Source organism: Oreochromis aureus, linkage group 12 (genome assembly GCF_013358895.1).
Source record: "Oreochromis aureus strain Israel breed Guangdong linkage group 12, ZZ_aureus, whole genome shotgun sequence".
Taxonomy (NCBI): Eukaryota; Metazoa; Chordata; class Actinopteri; order Cichliformes; family Cichlidae; genus Oreochromis; species Oreochromis aureus.
The window spans coordinates 5,209,630-5,235,130 of NC_052953.1; the positions used below are offsets into that span (position 1 = coordinate 5,209,630).

At 41.1% G+C, this 25,501-nt stretch overlaps 1 protein-coding gene across 1 annotated transcript in view; it reads left to right on the forward strand.

Moving 5' to 3' along the window:
• fras1 (Fraser extracellular matrix complex subunit 1) overlaps positions 1 to 25,501 on the forward strand; it is a 303,563-nt gene that overhangs the window by 150,367 nt on the left and 127,695 nt on the right. The window contains exons 15-19 of the mRNA XM_039621075.1: positions 1,771 to 1,911; positions 2,422 to 2,562; positions 2,668 to 2,835; positions 14,320 to 14,460; positions 16,319 to 16,465. Of these exons, the coding sequence (XP_039477009.1) occupies positions 1,771 to 1,911; positions 2,422 to 2,562; positions 2,668 to 2,835; positions 14,320 to 14,460; positions 16,319 to 16,465 (738 nt within the window). The remainder of the gene's footprint in view (positions 1 to 1,770; positions 1,912 to 2,421; positions 2,563 to 2,667; positions 2,836 to 14,319; positions 14,461 to 16,318; positions 16,466 to 25,501) is intronic.

The window sequence follows — 25,501 nt, forward strand, 5'->3', positions numbered from 1 at the left end:
TATTGTTATAACATGATATTATCTTTTTATGCTGTACAAATATGAAAAGTATATTGTTAGAACAATAAAGTTTTCACGTTATAACGTGATATAGCTCCGTTTTTCTTTTGCCTGGGTGGCAGCTCTACACTTCCGTACTAACGTGAATGGATTCAGTGTTATTTTTCTTTTTGTACTAAATAATGCCAGTTTCATTTTAGCCTTCAGATTTTGTGACAGTCTGTGATTTTCTCTTTTCAAAGATTTTCTTTGGACAGCTTCAAGGAAATGAAGCAAAAACCTTTTGGGAGAACTAAAATGAAGTGAAGACACGAGAACAACATATAAACTTTTTTGTATTTCTTCATAATAATGACTCAGACACTGAACCTGGGTCCTTCTGTAGAGCCGTTTTAATCCATTTTCTGTTCTCTTGAATGCAGCAGTTAGACTCTTTGTACATAAAGCCCTTCAAATTGCAGGTAACACTTATGCTTTTAAATGTAATTTGTCATCTGGGGGAAAAATAATATCGTTTTTATTATTTTAGTCCTAAAACCACAAAGAGTCTGTTAGGATGGATTCTGGGGAAACCAGGGCTAGAGGGTTCTGGGTTTGAATCCAAGCTGGCACCTCCCAGTTTGAAGCACAGCCCAGTTTGGAGTTGCCAGATACATTTAAATAACTTGCAGTTTGTTTGTTTTTTCAATTTAATAATAAAAATGTACAGAAAAGTTTAAAGAGGAAAAGAAACCATACATTTCTGTGTGAGGTGTTTGCTGTGCGACTTCACTGGGGAGTGAAAGCTGATATTCCCACAGGCGGATCAGGTGTCACACCAAGTGTCGTTGCCGAATGCGGTAAACAGTAAACACTATCTGAGACGATGGGAAGTTTATTGTTAGCAGTAAACTGAAGGTGAAGATTTATTTGGGTTTCTTTTTTAGCTCCCCCGCGGAGCTTCCTGCAGCATCCACTTGGCATGGTGCCAAAATGATAAGTCAGCAGTAGCAAACAAACAATTAAAAAAAAAAAATACAATAATTAGCAATTCTCTCTCGCACTAATGAGGAGTCTGAGGCTTCTTGAATAAATAGATCCCATATGAATATGGATGCTTTCTATTTCTGAGTGGTAAGATGAGGAAGAGTAAGAATAGTCCAGAGGGGCGGGGATGGTGGGGTGGGCTTTTCTTCTCCTGTTGCTCACAGGAAAGTTTTGAAGCGCTCAGTGAGGAGCCCTCTTTCAGAAAATGTCAAAAACCTATGGAACTTTCTAAAAAAAGGTCAAATCCATTTGAACTTGCTAGCCAGCGCTTTGAGGCCTGGTTTAAAATGTCACCATCCTGAGAGAGCTGAAGGGCATTTAACTCCTCGATTTTCCTCCGCGGGGCTTCCTGGGACTTTAGAAGGGAAAGATTTTCTTTTTTTCATCCCTCAAGTAGGCTGCAGCAAAACCATCTGCTGAGGGAACAGCATGTGTGCGTGTTATGCTAAGATACCTCAGGTACCTGAGAGTGAAGATTTGATCCATTGTTGGATTTTGTTTTAGATTATTTGTTGCCTTTTACATCTTTTGTTCATCTTTTCATCCATCTGCTTTCCAGTTTCTGTCATTAAAAGTTGGGCTCATTGTTGTCTTGCCTTAGTGACTTTTGATTGTATTTGAAGGACTGTTTAGATAGGAGACTTTTCTCTTGCTTGTAGATAATTCAGTCATTTTTCAATTGACCTCAGTGCATTTTGTCATGCCAACAAAAAGCTATAAACGTTTACACGCTGCACTTCACAGCCTGTGATTCGTCCTGTGCCTCCTGTTTTCCCGACAACCCCAAATGTATGAGCTGCCCACCAGGGACTGCCTTGCATCATGGGAAATGTCTCAGCCAGTGTCCAGCTCAGCATTACCTGGACAGCCAAAGCAGATGCAGAGGTAAGTGTTTACTCACATCATTTGAGAGGTAGCACAGAAAATGACAAAGTGGAGATGTTTGGACATCATGCACAGCATGTTTGTCAAATAATAGCATATATGTACAAACACCTCATACCTACAATTAAGAGCTTGTTGTGCAGCTATGTTACCTGGCACCTTGCAATTGTTGAGTCGACTATGAGCTCCTCTGTTTACAAAAGTATTCAGGGTCAAACGTGAGGCCATCTGTCCAACGGGTAAAACCCAAAGCGAGACTTCAGTCCTATTAAAAACTCTTTTTCTTATCACTTTATTTAGAGAAGAAAACTTCTAAAATAAATTCTGTAACCTACACAATTTGTGCCATTTTGTTTAAGGGTCAAACCCTTAAATTCATACATTTTACCTAATAATTAAAGCGTTAGGTTCTAGTGAGCTTACTAAGTTTTACTTCCTCTTCCATGGGTAGTTCTGTGCATCAGACTAAAGATCTTCTATATTAAATGCTTATTTTCTTTGTGTCCGCAGCCTGCCACAGCTCCTGCGCCTCCTGCTGGGGTCCCTCGGTATCCCAGTGCACCTTGTGTCCAGGCGCACTCCTTCTCCACCAGGGACAGTGTGTGGAGGCCTGTGGGGAGGGACTGTATGCTCAGGACTACACCTGCCACAGTGAGAGTCTAAATACATTAATAAAGTGTCCTGTTAATACAACTTCTCTTCCTTGTTCCCGGAGTGTAACTGCCTCTCTGTGATGTTCTCTGTCCTCGCGCCCAGACTGTCATCCCTCCTGCCGTTCTTGTGTGGGACCCCTGGCCTCAGACTGCCTCCGCTGCCTCAAACCGGAGGAAGCTCTTCTTCCGCAATCGAGTCACCTTCAGCACAGCGTCTGCACAGCTGGGTGTCCCACGCGCAGCTTCCTGGATGACATGCAGACATGCAGAGGTGAGTGTATTAAATGTTTTATTTAGCTTCCTCTATAATTCAGGAGAGGCGGTACCTGCGAGGCCAGAAAAGATATTTCTGCTGCTATGGGTCGTGGTCGCTAATTAACATGCCAGCCATCGCTCACTTTGACTTTTAAAACAGATCAAATAATCATTAGCACTAATGTCATTTGTTTAAGCCTGGTGAAAGCAAAAAAACCAAATTGTAAAATCCACGAATCAAAGCCAAAGCTCAACTCTTGTTAACAACAAATCGTGCTCTCATTTGCATTAGTAGTAATGAAATATTTACTCTGAATTGACAGAATATTAATGTGCAGCTATTCAGATCTTCTAACTGAACAATATGTTTTATAACACAGGATTTGACATCTTTTTAACAAATGTCACAGTTAGGGTGACAAGCAAACTGGATATTAAACATAAATTTATAAAAGAAACAATTAGTTGCTTCATAAATAAATAATCAGCAGAGTAATTAATCATGAAAATGTTAATTAGTTGAATCCTAAATATTGAATGAATTGTAGTTTTTGTTCTAACTTATTATCTCAGACTTTTGTTCTGCTGTTAGAAATGAAACAACCTGAAAGCTGGATTTATGCTTTGTTTAGTCTGTACTCTGAACTGCTGGTTAGCGCTGGAAGCATCCTGGCTTCATACATTTCTGATACCAGAACCGAGGAGTCTGTTTGAAATTCATGATCTGGCATTTGCACCTACTGTGTGAAGGGTAGGCCCTCCATGATGCAAGGCTTTTTCCTCCTTTACTCTAAAGGTCCCGTTGGTAGACTGTAGGTGCAGTTTGCAGCAATTTGCAGACCCACATCTACAAGTTGTAGCTGCCACTCTCAGAAATATGCGGCAACTGCTTAATTCTGTTTGTGTTCTTGTTGCTGCAGAGAAAACATACGTCATGATATGCAAAGAACTTCTTTGTAGTAAAGTGAAACAGATCCTTAAAAGCAAAGGTTGTTTTCCTTTGTGCTTTTAAACCAATCTGCATTTTGAATACATGGATTCAGCCGTGGTGTTGGTGGTTTTCCTACAATCTATGTCTGTATGGAACCTGAGAACTAAAGATAGGGGCATATAACATGTCCTTTCAGCCATACTTAATGACCTTATCGTACCATATCTCCCCATTAGAGCACTTCGCTCTTGCACTGCAGGCTTACTTGTTGTTCCTAGAGTATTTAAAAGTAGAATGGGAGGCAGAGCCTTCAGTTTTCAGGCCCCTCTTCTGTGGAACCAACTTCCAGTTTGATTAGGCTTAAAACTTCCCTTTTTGCTAAAGCATATAGTTAGGGCTGGATCAGGTGACCCTGAATCCTCCCTTAGGTATGCTACAGTAGACATAGGCTGCTGGGGGACTCCCATGATGCACTGAGTATTTCTTCTTTAGACACTTGATCTAAGTGTTACTGTTGGTGTTTTGGCTTAACACTGAAAAGTCTTTCAGAGGTTTTTCCTTGAATTTGAGCTGGAAATTAATCAAGAATGGTGTAAGCATGTGTGGAATTTGTAGGTGTGCGTGTAGATGGCTGATTAGGTTGTTTTTCAGTGTGAAATTGTGCGTGTAATGGACTAATTTTGAAGGTGGGATTAAGGTTTGAAGGGGAAGTCAAGTGAAGTGAGAATAATTATCACCTACCTACCAACAGACTTCCCAGAATGCCACAAGGATTTTTTATTTTTTTCAAATGTAAAGCAGGACAACAATGAGAGACTGTAATTGATTTTACTTACCTCCCTCGTATGTGCTGTGCTCTGAAATATGTTCTGTTAACCACAATCAGCCCCTTGCTATCTTCTTACCTCCCTGCTCAGTCCTTCAATCCTTGTGCCCACTGACCATACTGCATTCAGTACCTGGCAGGGAGTCGGGTATTTGTTCTCGGTGTCCGTCTTCTTCCTTGAACACAGGCAGATCTTTTGCCAACAATGCTATTTCTTTGGTTCAGCTCTACTTTCCCTTCAGCTCACTTTTCATCTGCTGGAGCTGCTTTCACCTTTGATTGAGGTAAAACACACAGTGTGGTTTTATAGCTGCTGCTTGCATAAAGGTGAGATTTTAAGTACTTACATGACACAGAGAGGCTTTGTGAGCGCATCAGTAGGAATGGTTTTGCTTTAGAAGCAAAACATTGATGGGATCTGCTTAAAGCTAGTCGACTATTCCATTTTAAAGCCTATAGCACCATTTGAACACATTTTCTATTGATGTTTTTCCCCCTTTTGGTCCGGATTTACACTTTTTCCTTTTGTGAACGATTAGTTTTCACCCTTGGTTTGCTAATTCACCATCTTGGTTTTTGTGGATCCAGATGTTTAAATGAGAAGTGTGTTAAGTCACAACCTCTAACCATCTTTTAGCTCCATAAACAGCACAGATGTTGTCTGATGACTCAAACCACACTGCTCCCACTGGTAGTAGCGATGATCACTTTTTTACTCTGAGCTGATATTTGTTTGGTTGATAGTTGGATTTACCTGCTAAAATCTCTCAAATTTGATTGGTTGATACTAGTGGGGCTCCAAATGCAAACCGGAGGGCCTCGAGTATCAATTAAACTACACTACTCGACATTTACAGATATCTCTTTACAGAAGATCTTATCTCAGGGGTGTGCTGACGCCTTTAGATGTTTTCAGGAGACGTCTAGTCTGGCCTGCTTGTTCCTGAGTGTAACCAGTGGTTTGCACTTTGCTGTAAATTCTCTGCATTCATGAAGTTGTCTCTTGATTGTTGCCTTGACAGTGACATGCATGGCTTTGTTGCATTAGATGTTAAGTCATCAAGCCATTAAATCTTAACCAAGTAAATAATTCTGAGATCATCCACTTAGTTATCTTCTGTGGTCTTTCAGGCGTTTTGGTGTTGCTTAGCTCACCAGTGGCATTCCTCCCTATTAAGACTATATGGGATTCATGATTTGTCTCTCAGACAAATAAACTTTGCTGTCTCTTAGATAGATTTTGTTCAGCCTTCTTTACTTACACTGACATCTATTTGAACCTTATATTGAGAGTTATTTTTAAACTCTACCAAATGTGATTTCAACACTCTGAATCAAGTTCATTTGTCATCAAATAATGCGGGAGCGGTCCCCACCTGGCCGTGAAGCTGCTTGTCAGTAATCGTCCAATTGCTATTGAGCCTCTGAAAAAAGAGGACTATGTCTAAAATTGGTTTATGGTTAACAGTTAATGCAATATTTTTATTACACCTGCTGAATTACAGCGGCACTCAGATGTTGAATGTCTGATTTAAATTCCACTGTGGCGGTGTAAAGAGGCAACATCAAACCCTGTCAGTGTCCAAATATTCATTCATGGACTGACACATGAGCATGTGGAGCTCCCCCCAGATACCTCACTGATGAAGAACAAAATGTTATTTAATAAATATATTTCAGCAGTAAGTGAGAAGTGATGAATGGATGAGTGCTTTTATGAACCACTTTCTTCTTTACTCATTCAGGTTTGCAGAGATTTTATTTGGACTAGATTTAGCATGAAACATGTGACTGATGTGAACAGTCAGCACATCGCTGAAGGAAATGAAAATACAGAGCTTTACCGCTATATTCACAACTGAAATACGCTGTTGCTTATGGCCGAAACTTCCAGCTTAGTCCGCAGAGTTTGAGCAGTTTGTGGAGACGAGCCACACGAGACAACCGAGCAGCAAAAGACGAGGCAAGCTGCGCTCTTGGATTGTTGGGATTTCCCACAGTGCCGCGGATAAATCCTCGTCTGTTTACAGCAGCTCAACAGCTGTGTTTCAAAGTGTGAGTGCAGTTCAGTGAGCACGTCAATTACAGGCTGCTCTGAGGAATGTCTTCATAGTTTCCTGTTAGCTGAAGTTCCCCTTGCTGCTCGGAAACACTGTAATTTGTTGCTTATGTTGTTAATACTTTTCCTGTGTGGTTTCTTACATTAGGACAGTTAATGAATATAAGCGAGGCAAAAAGCACTGTTGGTTTACTGCTACAAATTCTTAAACTCGAGTCTGCATTAAAGTGATGAAATGAGTCAAAAGTTAGCTCTCGTGCTTCTTAACCTTAAGTTAGGGACGTTTTGGACCTGTGGGCTCGAACAACCCGAATAAAAACAAAGAAATCCTCATTTTGCATCACGCTTGAACACTCTGCAAATATATCCTTGCACTCACTTTGCTTTTAGGGATCTTAAGCCAAAAGCCATTTAAGTAATAGTTTGATTTGTCTCCTCACAACAATTTATTTTTAAGTTCAGGCAACCAAGAAAATTTTGTTTACTTTACCTGGAATTGAATAGCCCTTAGCAGTATTGAATTTCCCTAATCATCCTGGAGGGCACAATTACAAATCAATGAGTGGGATTGGAGTGTCCTCTAATGCTCATTCGTCTCTGTGATCACTTGGGACCGACACTAAACCGATGTAGACTCTAAAGTGGTTTTAAGAAAAGTGTCTGAAGCTATTGTCACTAAATAGAAGTTCAGTTAGTAGCAAGACTTGCATGTATACACGCAGTTAACAGAAGGCACGACAGCCATGACACCACCAGTGTTTCCAGCTGTTTTAAAAACAGTGAAATCAGCACCTGCATGAGTATTTTTCTTTAATCTTGTGGAAGACGTGGTGTGGATGGAAAATAGCAGAAAATATTGAAAAGTATCAAAGTTAACCTTGTTAAAAGGTTGCTGTAACTTTGCAGAGAGTAGACCGGTTATTTCTGACGCTCCAGCCTGTTATCTTTGTCGGTTCCTGTCTATTTCTGAACAAATACACTCTCTGACCACTTTAATAGGTACATTCAACTGCTTGTAGACCCCAATATCTAATCAGCCAATCACGTGGTAGTAACTCCCTGCATTTAGGCATGTAGCCATTGTCTCATTGTCAAGATGACGCACTGAAGTTAAAACTGGTCTCCGCAGTCATCAGATCTCAGTTCAGGAGAGAACCTTTGAGATAAGGCAGAATGGCAGATTTATATCATGGCTGTACAGCTGACAAATCTGTGTTAATGTGGACCAAAATCTCTGAGAAATGTTTCCCTAAAAAGCCCAAAGGGGGTCCAGCTCAGTACAAATTAGGCGTACCTAATAAAGTAGCTGGTGAGTGTGCATACCACTCCCCAGAGGGTACAGAATTTGTGGTCCCTTAAATTTTTACTCCATTGCAAAATTGTTATTGTGAGTAGATTTTAGCTGAGGTTAGAATTTAATAGTTTCTAGTGCCTAACGAGCAAAAGGAAGTCTAAACACAAACCAAGTGAGAAAGTGGAAAACACAAATGATATCTGACTTACTACCTGTGACTGACACAGGATAGGTGTCCGTCATTAGCCAGCATTGAAGCAGCTGATGTGCCAGTTTAAAGAAAAATGTGTGGGAATCTGCAAACGGTTTTATTTGGCACACCTTCCTGTCCCCAGGATGAGTACTGTCTTCTGTTCTGTACTACAGAGGAGAGAGGGCACCTGTGGTCAATGCTTAGATCTGATTCTCCTGACATTGTCCATAGTCCATTTGTGAAAATGACAGATTAAATAAAAAAGCACACTTAATAGTAGAGCTGCTAACTTGGCTCTATAGACTCAAGTTGCAAACACAATGTTAAGCTCCATAAAGTAAAGTGGTGGTATAACTGGAACAAATTCTACTTGCAAAACACATGAAGGCAAAGCAGTCTAACTGATCTGAATGCAAAGTGAATTTTAGACGCGGTGCCATTACATATGAAGTCAATAGAAAGACTGGATGCAAATTCTCTGATGGCAGCACAAATTGAGAGGAGAGACGTGCCTGCGTGTGCTGGAAATGTTTCAGCCTGAATCGACCTCATAAATGATGGCAGAGGGAAATAGAGAGAAACGGGGGAAATGATGGCGAGTCGCAGAGTCTCTGGTGAGTTCAGGCATCAGTGAGGCTGAACTGATCACAAAAAAACACGCGCGCCCGCATGCACTCTTCACAAAGCATGTTCAATTAGGTGTTATTGACCCCGATGAAGGCAGAATGTGTCGATCTCACAACTTTCTTTTTATTGTACACATGTTGTTCCTCTCTTTGCTGATTTTTTTTGTGTGGGGAAAAAAATCATATTTAAGCCACATTAATTAAATATTGGATTTCTACGTTACCTGCTGACATATGAGAAAATGACAGTTTTTCTTGTTATACAGAAAACCTGTATTTGAAGTGCTATTGTCAGCAGAGTTATTGTGTCTATTGTGTGGGTGCCAGGTTCACGCTAAGCCTCCTTTTGTCAGATGAACACAAATTTAGCTGAAGATCAATTCAATAAATGGCACGTCATTTAAGCTCTATTCACAGTAATATGTAAAGGAGTCGCTCCTCTCTGCCTCCATTCTCACTAACAAAGGTTTCCCTCAGTGGAGTGTCAGTGGGTTCAGTTGTACGGCTGGGAACAATACAGGCTGTTGTACAAGTTTCTGTGTGTGTGTGTGTGTGTGTGTGTGTGGGGCGCTCTGACAGATAACCAGACCTCCCCCGTAGCTACTGTCCTTAAAGGAGGAGGAGGAGGAGGTATAAGCATGCACAAGACAAGACTTCATCGTTTGCACACACACTCTCGTGTTGACATTAAAGAGGGCTGGGGCCTGTGAGCCATCAGACGTCTGAGAGTAAATTCCAGGTTGTAAATCCCCACATTCTCCATTCAGTGCAGACAGAGACAGTTTGTGTGTAGGAGGCTTAACGCTGCTTGATGTGCAGGTTGAGGTGCAGCACACTGTGACACACGAGGAGAGTTAACGCGCACCTAACATGTTTGTTAGGTGCGCGTGCTTTGACCGTGTTGACTTTAACTGTCGCAGTTTTTGATTGAAATAGCATTAAGCTGCAAGATATGCAGCTGAAAAAATTGGCAGGTGGTCATATGTATTCTAATGTTTTCTATTTGGACTGCGCTGCAAGGCTGGGCTGAAATTCTGAGATGTGTTTTTATGACATATGATATTCAGCTCGAGGCTACTTCTTTCCATCATTAAGATTAAAGGTGTTTGTCACCTCATTCTTTACTCCAGACCAAGACGTAGCTGTAGCTCTGTGCAGGCTTTGCTGTTGAAAATATGTTCAACCATAACCATATCTGACACGTTTCCACTGGTGCATCAAGGCACCAGAGCCAAAAGACACAGGCAACATCTGACACCAACTAATGTTAAAGCACATTATTCCAGCCCTAGTACATACTATGGTTTCCAGCTTTCTTTGGGAACCTAACTGAAAGTGTTAGGGATTCTACCAGAGTCATTTAGGTATACAAAGACATAAACGCACAAATAGGCTTCTGAATTTTTTCTTATAGGGTGATTATTGGCCCCAATGAGCACAGCTATCCTCCACCTCAGCACTGCAGCCACATGACCAGAATGATTTTGAAAGGAGGTGAAGATGGCTGCGAGGGGGAAAATTTGATTGATGGAAACCTGATGTTTGAGATCACCAGCTCAACAAATAATCATTTTCTGCACTTCAGTTGGGCAGATTAAACAGCTTACATGTCATTCAAATCAATGAAATCTGTTCAGGAGCATAGTTTCCTATAATTTTTTCCCTGATGTATTTGTAACTCGGCTCTTGCAGCAGTTGTCGTTGCCATTTCCTCCAAATTGCTCCTCATAGAAATGGGCTGATTTCGAGGATCCCATAACGCAACGGAATCAATATGAGTGACACGTTAGACACTTCCGAGGAATGAGATATAACCATCCACCTGTGTTTCTGCGGCACACGCTGCCGCACTTATGAAATGATAAGCTCTGTACTGTACCAGGAGAATCATTTATGGAAAGCATTAAGGAGCGCTCACACCCCCAAACTAAATCACAATCTCATCGACTGCGCCCACCTCGAATTATGACCCTATCAGCACAAAACAAAGTAATGAATGTGATTCTCTGAGCTCGTGCACCAGATAATGTGTGATGAGAACGCCTGCGCACATGAATTTGGCTACTACAGGAATCAATATGCGCGCTCCTTCCTGGAACAAATTAGATATCCAAGCTGCAATAAAAGAGCGAGAGGCATCCTATCACTCTTATTCACTCCCCGTATTAATGACATAAGTTTGACAGCAGGCCTGCTTAATACGCCTCTGAGTCTGCGTTTGTTTTTGGACCGTTGATGTGAAGATTTCTGGGTAGCTTGTGATTGGCAAGATGAACTGATTTTGATTTATTTATCTATTTATTTGTCATGTGTTTTTGCATGTTGTTGGATGAACAGGCGCATCTGTGGGTGGTAAACTCAATCATAAACATATTGGATGTCGTCTCATCTCTTCTACCAATTAAGCTGCCATAGTTGACGAGGAAGAACAAGAGGGATTAGGGGTAGGCGGCAGGGAGACGGTGGGCGATGATCGGATGTCAGACTGACAGTTTCTGCTGACAACCGTGTGACTTTAAAAGTCCTTGCTCTGACACTGAGATGGTCCCATAGGGTAAATGTTTTAGCACACACACACACACACACACACACACACACACACACACACACGCAGTAGTGTTGGCTCAGGTAGAGCTACCTGCCAGTGCTGTCATGCAGTGTGTACACAAGACCCGGATGCAGCTGACAGCCCTCTGAAAGAATCCAAAGAGGAGTAATTATAAACACACACATAGTCCAGTGTAAATATACTAAAAAAACAAGACAGGTAGTGCATACACACACGGGCATGCACGCACACACCTGGTGCTGCTAGCCAGTTGATGACAGGCCTTTTGTCTTTCATTCGAACCCCCCGCCAGCAGCACGAACCCCTCTCAGCTGCCAGAGCTGATAGCATTGCTCAGCTATTTGTCTTCTTGGTGCCAAAGCAGACATCAAAGGCTGCACAAAATGCCTGTTTCAGGGCAGCTGCTGTGTTGGGTGATCAGTGTGGGGGCATGTAAGTGAAGGCTAAATAAACTAGGAAGTGCATATATATAGAAAAGCAGGGTAATCTGCATATGGAGCTAAATTTAACAATGTAAAGTTGCATTAGGCAGCACTTTTGGTCAAATCAAATGAGGCTGCTCACCAGCAGAGGCCCAAAAAAGTTTTATTAGAAGTATTCAAGACCTAAAAGAGTGAAATAAAATGTTCAGTGCATTTTTTTAAAGGAAAGTTTTATTTGTCTTTATTCTAAAAATTATCAAGTTTTCCCATAACTTCTGACCAGTTCCAAAATTTTCCTTTGCTGAATTTAGTGCCGTTTATTTTGCCATAACTTTTGGGCCTTTATTTAAAATGTACTTTTTAAGTTCTGCCCTACTGTATGCAGTAAAAAAAATCTATAAATAAAACAAATAAGCAGTGAATCCAACAAGACTTCCAACTGTTTGTTCTGGATGTTATTTAAGTCCTGGGCTTACACCCCATCACACGTTCTAATGTGGTGAGGCTTTGTGGGAAACAGGAGTAAATATCGTTAAATTCTACCCAGTTTTATTTTATATAAAAAAACACCAGTTCATTGCAGCAGTCGCCTCAGGGTGCTTTATACTGGAAGGTAAAAACCCAATAATATTGAAGAGAGAACCCCAACACCCATGACAGTCCCCTGTGAGCAGCACTTGATGGGAAAGAACAGAAACTGGCAGAACCGGGCTCAGGAGAGGGGCATCCATGTTCCATGACCAGAGAACAGTGGAAAGAGGGGAAGTGGAGAAGAAATAATCATGCATCATCATCATGGCGATCACCCAGTAGCCTGGGCCTATCACAGCGTAACTAAAATTGTGTCTACACAGGAAGCCGCTAGCAGTGATGTGGCGACCAGAGGCTAGCAATTCAGTGACTGCAGGTGAAATTACTGCTGTCTCTGTGAAATAGGCAATGTGAAATCCTCAGTTAAACACTGCTAAACTGTAATGCGAGCAATGGAAGTGACCATTCATCAGAATCTAGGGTACGGTTAATTGACAGATGACAGGATAGTATATAATTAGAGGGTTGCTAAGCAACATGAGCCTGGAATTTCTACCAGTAACCAGCCTCAGCGACAAACTGCAGTGAGCGATAATAAGTTAAAATGTAACTTCCTGTCCTATGAGCAGCTCTCACGGATGTGTTTTCTGTGCAGGATCATCTGGTGATCCTTTTCTGTTCATCAGCAGTTTCTTACTTGTAGTTCTCATTAATTAGTCATTCATTTAGAAGCCGAGATACCGTGTCAGCTTTAAAAAGTTCACCTATAATTTATGCAGTTTAAAATCTTCTGATATGTTTTACAATGATCCGTGTGGAAGGTTTGTTTTGATCTCAGCAGTCCAAATTAAACACTGGAGCATGTTACAGATTTCCATCTTGGTTGGCGTGTGTCCGCCTTGGAGGAGGCTCTCTGGGCTGGCACTGACTCTGGTGTTAATGCGTAACTTCTGATTGGGGAATCTGGCTGCTGGCCTTATCTGAGTGTTACATTACTTCTGGCTGACGGAGCTGACTAAAAGCTCCTGAGAATCAGATTTCAGTCATGCCAGCAGGGAAGGACTAAGGTACAGTAAAGTGGCAGTAAAATATCAGGAACAGTGGTGGAAATTGATTTCAGTTCAGACACAGTTACATGGGCTGTTTCTTTTTTACTGTATAACTTTACAATAAGAGGAGCAGAGCTGAGCCTGTGTCTTAGCGTACCCTGATTCTTGCCTCTTGGTCAGCATGCTTCAGTTCTACGTGACCCCGAGAAGGGTCACGTAAGAAACAGGACTCAGTTTTAAGTTGCATTAATGCATTGGCATAAATAAGTAGCTGTATATAAACAACCTCAACCTACTTTTTACTGTACTGTATATGTACACTCCAGATGGTTTAGTACTTCAAATTACTGCCTGCGTCATTTGGAGAGACTTGTAAAGTTATCTGGTTTATGTCTTTTCTTTTAGTTTAAAATTATCAGTAAAACTTTGTCAGTGATCTGCCTTCAGGACTCTTTTGCTTACATATCCTGTACAGTACTGTGATGTTGCAGTTCTGTACATAGTGTATAATTTTTAAGGTTAAGAAGCATACAACACCAGATGCCAACTAAATTCATCAACCAAGCTGAGGTAACGTCTCACTGTAACGTAGCTACTGTACGAATTTAGCAAAAACTGCTTTGCGATGTTACCAGAGAGGATACGCTGAAAACTGTAAGCTGGCCAATTTACAAGATTAGTCCCAGAAGTTTATAGAAGTACAAGCTCCCAGCTTGTAATAAAGTTTTTCTTGAGATTTTGTTAGTTTGACAATAGCAAAATATCAAAAGTTGGTCCATCTCCTTTCAATTCAACTCCCAAAACCCATTTCTAGGAGTGCCAGCAAAAGTACAGGGACACTGAAAAGAACAAAAGTGCCGTCCATTCATCTTTTCATTTTTCTGTTGTGGCTGTGCTGTAGTGAGAAGGCACAGCTGGGGATTGAGCCTTCTCCTCTCTTTCTCCTTTATACTTCTTTTTTTCATGGTGACCATGTCGCTGCTCTTTGTGTCCTCTTCAGAGTGTCATCCCTCCTGTTGGCAGTGTGCTGGGCCATCTGCAGACAACTGTACATCCTGTCCCTCCCCGTCCAGCCTGTACGAGGGCCGCTGTGTCCCCACATGCCCACAAGGCTTCTTTATTCAGGACAACCAATGCCAAGGTGAGAGCACATACACACACATATCTGCTTTGCTACTCTTGAGTCACACTCAGTTCTAAATTCTAACCTTAACAGTAAAACAAATACCGTGGTTCAGGGGGTTGGAAGCTCATTTTGTAGCCGGAAGGTTGCCGGTTCGATCCCTAGCTCTGTCTGTCTTGGCTTGACTAAGAATAATACCAACAGAAGTGCCCAACCAATCATTTCCACCAAAAGAAAAAAGATGGGTGTTGGTTCTCAGTACCACATCATCACAAGGCTAATAGGACCCAAAATGAATAACTGAACCAATAAACTCACCAGGAAAGAATTTTACTGAGGTCAGAGGTGAGGGACATTTACCCATAGGGTCGTTTAGCCTTGACCAACAGTATTTTTACAACCACGTTACAGGTAAAGGTAAACCACAGGATCAAAGATTTGTACAGCTAATAAGTTGTAATGGTTTTGTCTGTAAAGCCGAACTGGCAAGACTTACAGACATGTGTAAGAATAAAATAACAAATTAATGGTTGTTAACTTACATACACAGATTTATTTGGTATTGTTAAATATCCTGGGCTTACAGCAGCTGTGAAATGTATGCGTGTGCTACAGGTAACTGTGATCTGGATGCATGTAGCTGTCTTGCAGAACGATAATCAGAATTTATTACTATTTTTGTCCAAACTTCTTATCTGACCCATTAAATAACTCGTTTCTCAGTGTGGCCCTTAGTGAACACATGTTAACCTTAGCAGGGCTCTCTCCCCATCTACCCCCCTCCCCTCTATGACTCGCCTGCTTAATGAAAATCCATTTGCTCTAATCTCCTACTCATTACCTCAGCTCGGTGTATTGTCTCTGACCTCATTCGAAACAAGATGACCCTTTTTATCTTCCATTTACAAGCTTTACTCTTTGGTCTTTTTTAAATGTGCTAAATTTTATTGTTTATCTTGAGAAAAACCAACAAGAAAAAAAACTCACTGGACCTCACTGGATCACATATTTAAACCTGGCTTCAGTAATTGATCGATGAAGATGGCTACCAAGACAGTTAAGAAGAGCAATGCACTCACATCGTCTTGGATTACACAATAAATGGGCTCTGCTTGCTGACTTGGCCTTATCTCCTTCAGTACTGACTGGCTCATTAGAAAGTACCCAGAAGAAGAATTGTGTTTCAGTGTAGATGAGAATAAACGTTTGCTACAAGTGGCGTTGGTGACTTTTAATGTGAGGCAATAAGAACGCTGTGCGTTGCTTAAATGCACCAAATCACAACGTGTAATGTGAAAGTTGTGGCTCATAACGACAAAGCCAGAAAGGATTAGCATCAACTCTGCAGTGCTTTATTCCATCAGCTCTGTCTCCATCTCCTGAAGCCAGCTGTTTGTTAAAAGCCAAGAAGAAATTAAGCTCTGACAAACCTGCTGTACACCATCCACCCTGCACCAAGCATGAGGCAAAATTAAAGAGGGGCTGACGAACAAACTACAAACTGTATATCAAAGATGCACACCCTTTACCTCGTGGCCGGTCTGACTGAGTGAAAAAACAGAGGATATTGCCTGCCGAGCCGAGCCTGGCAGCGACCTGTCAGTCACAAAGTAGTTATGTCCCTGCTCTGCATGGCATCGTAACATGAGAAATGAACACCATGCAGTATGCAGGAAGACTCCAAACCACAGACTTCATTGTTTTTAGTGACCACTGGAGTGTTCCTGGAGTGTGTGTACCACACAGAGCGCCCTATTGTTTCCAAAGGCACCAACAGCACAAACAGGTCCAAGCGGTCCAGTTGACCTGTGGTGTTGTAAGTTTCCATGCGCATATGTAGTATGTCATCACCTGTCTTTGTCCCCCTCTCTCTCAGCGTGCCATCCCTCCTGCCAGACCTGCTCCGGTCCCTCCCAGGCCGACTGCACCGCCTGCCCCCCGCTGGTGTCCCTGCAGAGTGGCCACTGCAGGGCAAACTGCCAAGACGGGCATTTCCTTAATGCTATCTCTGGAGAGTGCCTCAGTAAGTCAGACTGTGTGTAAATGTGTGTGAGAGAGAATACGGATGGTTTAATGCTCATTTATATGCCGTTTGCGCAAAGCTTTCATCAAACACGCTGCCATGAGTGTTGTCTTTTCACTCCTAGTGGCCCCCGTGGGAGTAGAACTACCAACCTTGGCAGGGAGAGTCCCTTACTCTGCCCGCTTAGCTTTGCATGATCACACATAGAGACATACCAATTCCTGCGTGTCTGAAGCTCCAGTAACCTGCATTATTCATCAGAAATGCCAGTCGTCTTTGTAAAATAGATGGTCTTAGAGCTTCTTTCACTTTCTACTTCAGGGTTTTTCCTGGCTTAGATTAAGCCTTCAGCAGGGTCACTACACTCGTGAGTACATACAGTCAGGGCGATAGGTCTGTGTTGCATTACTGAGCAGAAATCTTGCTTTTTAATGTTAGTTACAACTATTTAGTTGAACAAAAATGTCCATTATTCTTGAGTAAATGAAATCTCATTTAACCATACTGAGTTTTTGGGTAAAAACTCCTCAATGAAGTGTGAACCTTGTACTGTATTTCACTCTGCAGGCTCTTTATTCTTGCAGGCTTCTAGACAATTTATCTTCATTATCCACGGGAACAGTTGGACATGAAGCAGGTTTTATCCTTTTTTTCCAGAGCACTTATTTCAGATCTAAACACCCTATTGAAATTCTGACATCAGTTGTTATCATTTCTATACATATCACCTGTAAACAGTATCCTCTATCGACTCTCTACCAGGCAGAGCAGGCAGTTAAAGTGTAAAGCATAAAGTGGATGGAGGCATGGTGGAGGTTTCACTCACATGACATCCACTTAAGGATCCAATAATTAGATTGCATCAGTCCGATCAAGTCACAAAAGTTACATTAGGTGAAAATGGGACGATCTTGTTGTTGTCAGCTCAGTTAATATTATCCTAATTGTGTGTGTGAGGACACCCACTCACTGAGTAGTGCTGGTCCAAGAGTTAGTTTTCAAGTTAAGATTTTCAGATCTGTTATCACTGGTTACAAAGGAAAAACCTACAGACCCTGTTAGTTTGAGCCTGCAGTCCATAGAGAGAGACTGACTGCAGCTAATAACGTCTGTTAAGCGTGCTGAAACCTCTGATGTTCAAAGAGAGCTTTAGTCTAAATAAAAAGACACTTATAATAGACTTTCCCTTATTTCCAGTTCTCTGAAATTCACGAATAAGAGTTAAATGATGGTGATCTTGGCATTAGGTGTTAAATTCATCAAACTTGTAGACAAATAAAAACACCAGTTTCTCCGAGCCGTGCATCACAACTGATTTTTGTTGCTGATTAACTCCCCAATCCTACTGACAGACTGAAACTTAAAAATCAGCAGGATTAATTACTATAATGTGAATTATAGCAGCTGCTCTAGTTAGCCAATAAAAGGCTTTTATATGGTAGCTTGTTTTCACTGAGCTGAGGGTTATCATGCATATAATATATTTTTGCATACTTTTTCATCCCCATTTATCAAAAGAAACTGTGACAAATGGAACTAATAATCTTTTCCTGCACAGATGGAGGAAACGGCTGTAGTTTAGGTTTAATGCTTGCCTTTCACAATGTTAACTCTTGACTTCAAAGCATAATGCTTGACAATAAAATGTTTTTTAAAAAATGTTCAGTGAACAAAGTTCAGTATAAAATGTAATAGTGACTGGTCCTTACAAGCAGGTGTATGTGAGCAATTCTTTGTGAATCCACTATTGTCATTCCTGATGCATGATGGCACTGAGGCCAAAGCACTGTGAGGTGTAATTGGCTTTGACAAAACAGCAAAATCTGACAGGAATGAAAACAAGCTGAGTATTTAGAGACACACCAAGGTGTAAAAAATACATCAAAATAATAAAAAATGGTGGCCATAACCTAAATTTGCAGAATAAAGTGAGTTAAAATAGGAATTTTAAAGTAGAGAAAAACACTTTCTTAACTAGATCCTTCCCTTCCTACAAGTTACTGGATGAAAGTTTTTTTTACCATTAGTGTTTGAAAAAAAAACTTTTAATGAGTTTGTGGCTCCCGGTTTCAGAGAAAAATCCATCCATGGAGATAAAGGTGAATTTTCATGAGATCTTTGCTAATAAACTCCAGCTTACACTTCACTTCTTCATTGTCCCCAAATACGCTGCTTGTCTTTGGCAGGCAAGTTGACAGAAGATAAATAGAAAATGTAAGATTAGTTTGTGTGTGTGTGTCCTCTGATGTTGTCCTCCTTCTTCCTGGTTAATGAAATGAGATTTTACCTATCTGGGCTGCAGGCTATAGATTATAAACAGGCATATTTACAAGATGAGAAGTCAGCATGGAGGAGATAGTGGAGGGGTAAACAAAATCTGAGGGGGAAAAAAATCGACTTTTAATTACAGTTTTTGATGACACGCACTGTTTGGAGATGTAAAACTGCAACCAGATTTAGCCCCACTCGTACGTGCACGTGTGCAGACATGCACGGCTGGCTCATGTTCACACGCACACGCACATGCACGCAAACACACAAGAAAATAAACACGGTGAAACAGAGACACACACAACCTAATCTCAAATGGGTCAAGCTCAGCCAAACTCCAGTTAATAAAAGATGCCTTTTGGCACTTCTGGGCCACAGAAATACCGGGGTCATCATTTCTGCATAGTCAGGACACACACAAAAACATGCACACACACACACACACGTATATACACACAACCTGCCCCTATGAGCTCTAATTCTTATACTCACAGCTTCCAAAAAACATTCTTACATTATTTTTCTCTTCACACACATTTTATTTCTTCTCTTTCTCACACGCACACACGGAGCCTCAGATTACCTCCGTCCAGCCTGCGGTACCATCACTGTTACACAACTCCTCTGGGCAATTGAGGCTTTTCCTCTCAGTCGTGAGTTCACACGAGAGCAGCCATCAGAAGGAGATGCCTCCTCCTGTCCGTCTCTCTCTATCACACTCTCTCTGTTTCTCCTGGTCTGCGTTGGATCTTGAGGGACTCTCCTTTCATCAGTATTCAAAAGCACAGAGAGTCCAATCCCATACATATGCAGCTGTTCCTTCTAGATTTGCCAGATTTTGCAAGTTATTTGTGATGTTTTTGCAGAAATGTTCGCATCTACTGGAGATACAGACCAAAAGGTTGTACCTGTAAAAATGACGTTAGTGTTTCTCCCAGTTTAACTCCTTTAAACTGACCAGTATTCAGTTACTTGTTATTCACCTCTTTCTTTCAGTTACTTGTAACAGTTACTGCTCTAAAATTTCCATGTGTGCGACTCAGACTCTGGTAACAGTGACTCAGCCAAGACGGGTGCTAAAAATATGCCAGTGGCCTCAGGTGAATGATGGGAGATAGTGATGAGTCAGGTGTGTGTAGAGATTAAGAGCATGTGGGTTTGGTGAACTTTACACTGATTTTCTGAAAGTGACCTAAATCTGCAGTACAGCTGCACACTGTAAGAAGTGTTACTTTTAAACACTAAAGTACTGACAGCTATCTTTGCCAGCATGAAACTACTGGGTAACCTAAGCTTTACAGTGTGTAAATGTAGGAAATTCAATGCATATTTACTATTTTTCCCCTTTGTTTATGCCAAAGTCAGACCAGGCAGTGTTTTTTCAGTCTCCTGGTCTCCAGTTTTGCTGAGCCTGTGTTAATTGTAGCCTCTTGTAGCAGTTTTTAAAAAATCTTTGCTCCATATGATGTCACAGGGAGAGGACATCCTAATATGGTCCTCTCAGGAACACGGGTCCACACTTAGCTCCAGGCACCTGCTGTTTGCAAGGAGCAGCCAATCAGAAGAAATTTGATGTAAACCTACAAAATTATGTTTAAGTTGACCTGTGAACCATGGAAGAAGGCAAATACAGTCTACGAATTAAATATACAAAGTTGCAAATAAGCCATGCTGTTGGTATGAAGATTAATGAACTCTGCAACAATCTGGAGCTCCATAGACTTTTACTTCAGTCTCTGTTTTATCATAAAGATAATAAACAGATGGAATCGGTCATTTTCAGATCCTTGCAAAGGGCTTGTTGTAGTTCCTCTCTATGAGAGTTCCCAACCATGATTCCCAACCAGAGTGAACCACTTTCACTCTGGCCAGCCTGATACCTCTTGCTGTCTGCTCTCTCGCTCTCTTTTTTAAAAAGCTTGACTTTTAAAGTAAAGTAAAGACAATCAGCTTCTGAGCCAGTGATGAGGAAAGATCTGAGTTTCAAATAAAAGCGTGTTTGTGAAACGCTTTCACTCAAAGCTTACAGCTGTGAGAGTTTTTTTGCGTCATGATTGTGCTGGAGCCGAACATGTGAGGTTTAAAATAGGTCTGCACACATGAATGCATCACCATAGAAACACAGCATGCCAACACTGAAATGAAAGACATGGGATCATGTTCTTTTTTTCTTTTCTTTTCTGCGTGGTCAACTGAGAATAAAATCCCTCCATGGAAACACATTTAAGAAACGTTGGTGCCTACAGCGACAGATGCTGCGAATGTCTCTTTTCAAGCATCTGTCAAGTGCTGAAGGCCAGCAGGAATACGAACGGTTTAAAATGGGTTACTGCTGATTATGTTGCTCAGTTTAGTTGAAATATAACTTTTTTCCTCAGCTTTGAATGCACAACCGGTTTGTTTTTTATTATCAATCGACATTTGCCGCTTTCTCATTTCACGTATAGGTTACTTTTTTGGAGAAAATAGACAGGACTAAGGCAGAACTGTTGAATTTTATGTGTACTTTATTTGTAGCAGTGCAAACAGTTGAGGTGTGATTGTAGGAAGCAACATGTGAACTTAGAGAGGTCTTTTTGAATATCTACATTATAAAACATTAAATAGGTGACCTGCAGAAATACCCCCTGAGAGAATCATAGTTATTTTGCGGGTTAAATAAAAGCATTTGCTTGTAATTAAATTGCTAAATGTGGAAATCAATTGACACGAAATTGTGAAAAGGGTTATTATTTTATTGTGTTATGTTTTTTTTATTTTACGTTTTGCTCCAGGGAAGTACTCACAGATAATTACAGCTCAGGCGAATTGAATGCACTGCTTTTCATGCATAAATACTATAATTATTGTGAGTGTCATTACAAAATGACGCTGAATTGTTTCATGATTCAGTGTTTTAGTGTTTTAGTCTTGTGTTTTGTTTTGTTTTTTATGTCAGTCAATCAATCGGTTAAGCTTTATGTCTTTAGCATTTTTCAGACAAATCAAATGGAATTAAAAATGCTTTTCAAGCATCGGACAAAAGTAAAATTGATCGGAGACTATGCACACCAAAAAACTGTTCAACAATAAAAAAAATAGGTAGTTAAAATAATAAAACCGAACGATATATTGATTATATTAAAACAGGAAAACTGAACAAAAGAATGATAAAAAACCAAGTATAGAAATGATGAAATTATATTAATTTAATTTAGATCTAAAAATATCCAGATTTGCAACTCCTCTCACTTCCTTTCAAATGATGTTCAGTGGCTCTCAGCAGCATCACCAAATGTTTTTCTTCTGCTTTGTGAAGCAGCTACAACAGGAACACTGGAGCATCTGAAGGGACTTCCCAGCTCATGAAACCATACCATAGTTTAGGTAGTCCATCCATCTTGTGGTGAAAGTGGAGATGAACCTGCAAATCAACAGTTTTGCCTTCACTCTTTTTATTTTTACCACAACATGTCAGCACAGCATCAACATCACTGTCGACACTACACCAATCCATCTGTCAACACAACACGTTCTCACTCCCAAAGCGTAACATTTTACGCTAAGTGACAAATCGTAAGTATATTACGCTTCCAGGCACCCAACACGTCCCTATATTACGAGATCGGAAAAATGAGGAAACATGAGAAACATGAGTTTTACTTAAATCACTTTGGAAAACACTATCTAACATCATTAAAGTGCTGGTTAAGGTTAGGGATAAGGTTATGGTTAAGGTTAGGGCTGGAATACATGACTGGAACGTGTATTAACATGGGAGCGTCATTCTACTACATTACTACATTCATCCATAATCCAGCGCGTAGCATAAGAATGCGGAAGGTCACCTTTGGCATTCCTCAGGAACGCCTCGGGAGTTGACAAATCGTCACTATATTACGCCTCGGGAGTGACAACGGGCTGGTCAGTCCTGTTCCACCCTACACTTATGAGATAATTCTCACCCCTGCCACATCGGGTATAGAGATATTGAGACCAAGTACAAAAGCGATTATATCCACAAAATTGGTGACAGAGGGCGGCCCTGGTAGAGTCCAACACCCACTGGAAACAAATGTGCCGTTCCAGCAATGCAAACAAACCTTTTTACTGTGATTATACATGGACCTCGTAACATAATAGCTCATAACAATAGACCCAATATAGGAATGTCACTAATGTCCAAGTTCATAAAACATACATAGACTGGTTGGGCAAACTTGCATGCAGCCTCAGCCATAACTCAGTAAAGAGGCGTTCCAGGTGTGTTTCAGGACCAGGAGGAACACTGAAATGTTCCTCCTGGAAACTAATATGAGAATTTAATATTGGTGGGAAAAACTGGCAGGTAACAACAGCTGTAATGGGTTCTTTCTTTCTGGTTAACAGCTGCTTTAAAGCAGGCTATTTCAGCTAATAGTCTCAGTAATGTACACCAAGAAGTATGTCACAAGCAGTTAAAAGACCACTCCCCACCCTAATTCTGACGTGTCAAACGGTCACTGTTTTCAGGGGACTGAGCTAACCACAACTTTAGAGGAAAGAAGGAAGTAGGGCTTCTTTAATAGCTGCATGTCTAAATCCATGTCTTTGTTAGTGCACCATGTCTAGAGGAGGTGAGATCAGCATCACAGGACCATACAGCTTCTCCATCTGCTTTTATTACACCTGTAACTTCCAATAAAGATGATGTCACGTGTTTGCTCTCCCGTCACCTCTGGCGCCATCCCCACGCTCAGACTCCCTAAGAAATACATTTTATTAACTTCCACCGAGCCACATTAGTGTCTTGATTTTCTTGTATGACTCTCATTAAATAAGTTTCTATTTCGTGTATCGCAGGGGAAGCAGGGCAAGAAAGCATGATATAGGATAATGTCTCATATAAATCCAGCGCACAGAAGAATACCACCATCCAGGTTGTGTGCAGGGCATTTATAACTCTAGATTCCTTTTTCATGTGCTTCAAAAATGGTAACTGTGCCATAAAGAGGGACTCTAAGGGCCCAAATCAATACCATTTTAGTTTTATATTCAGTTATAGGCTGCACAGTCAATAATCCCTGACGCCCGAGTTATCTTATCTCTGCCACAAAGCCATTTGTTCAGCGCTGAGAACTGGATCGCCCGGAGAGTGTTGGCAGGAGAAAATGCTGATGTGTGTTTTGTTGTAAAGTGACGTGATATGAAAGGTGTGAATCTGCGATGACAGTGGGGAAGTTCGTTTTTCTCTTCTTTTCCTTCTTACACTTGGTTAATATTGGACCTGCTTCAGAAATATAGTATGACTCACCTAGGCAGATGCCAGGTTTAGAAGAATGGAGTGTAAGTACCTGTCAGAGGAAACGCTACTCTGTAGGCAGTAATCGGACTTTCTGAGTTAAAGGCAGCTATTCAGAAATAAGTAAGAAGACCAAACAGCTGTCAGACGTGGACAGAACAAACATTTTTCAGAGCCTTGGCTCACACTCTTGGAAAACCTACATGAACTATGAAGATTTGTTTTGTTGAACAAAGTTGGTGAAGAACTCTCTAACCAAAAAAACTAGTCCAAATGTTAAACCAGATAACCACAGGCTTGCCTAAACCTTAACCCCTCTAAATATAGCAGATGATAAGTGTAGGGTAAGAAGGTCTGAACAAACTAAATGTGGGACAGGTATTATATCTGTGTGGGACATCACATGGTTGGAGGTAGGTAACTTACAAAGGTCAATTCAATCTACCATGTGCATGCAAATTATTCTTTTAGGTGTTTTCTTCCTCTGGCCATGAAACTACCTGCCACTTAGTTGTCCAGTAACCTTTGAGCCTCTGAAAATGGGGGACTGTTTAAAAGTCCTTAACAGTTAATGCATTAATTAAACACCCGAATTAAAGTCGGAAGTCTGCACTCAACCGCATTTATGTTGGTCAACTTTAAATCCCCTCTGGTGGTGTATGAGGCAGAATTACAAAAAATGATGTCTGTGAAGGTTCTTAGTTATCCAGGTCATCGTAGTCTAAGGAGCTTGGAAAGAAAAGCGTCTGGACTTCTTTAAGTTGCTCGAAGACGCTTCACCTCTTATCCGAGAAGCTTCTTCAGTTCTAGGGTCAAATGGCGGAGACTGTCTGCACTCACTGCACTCACACCCTAGGCCATCTGAGCTCAGGAAATCACATGATAGGGTGGGGCTAGGTCTCACAATGAGCTCACCCGAAACCTTGGCTGATTGTGACCCACACCCGTTTTCACGCCTTGGCTCATGTGATTAGGTAGAGGATCATCAGGGGGTCCTTTTGTCCCTCTTGGTGGGTTACTCCCACAGGGTTTAAATCTGGGACTCTCCACCATTTGACCCTAGAACCGAAGAAGCTTCTCGGATGAGAGTCGCAGATAACCATTGATTGTGTGTCATCAACAGCCCCAACCAGAGGTTTATTATTATCACATCAGTTGTTTTAGGACTAAAGAAACCTTTTGGATGAAACATGAAACATTTTCAAAAAGCTAAAAAAGACAAGTTGTTCTTTTCAGGTTTTAAAGAGTTTATGGAGATGGATGCACTGATAAGCCAGCCTCAAGTGTTCATTAGAGGAACTACAGTTCTTTTCTGCTTGACTTCATTTTCAGGCCCAGAGTTTGCTGCATGAAATAACATTAAGATACAGAACTGAGTCAACGTGATCGTAGTTTCTCAGTTATCTGTGCTCACTAAAAGGCTTTGGGGAAAAACAAACAAACAAACCCAGAGGCTGCCGTTTGGTTTATTATACTTTGACAAATGTATTGGATGGATCTGACAA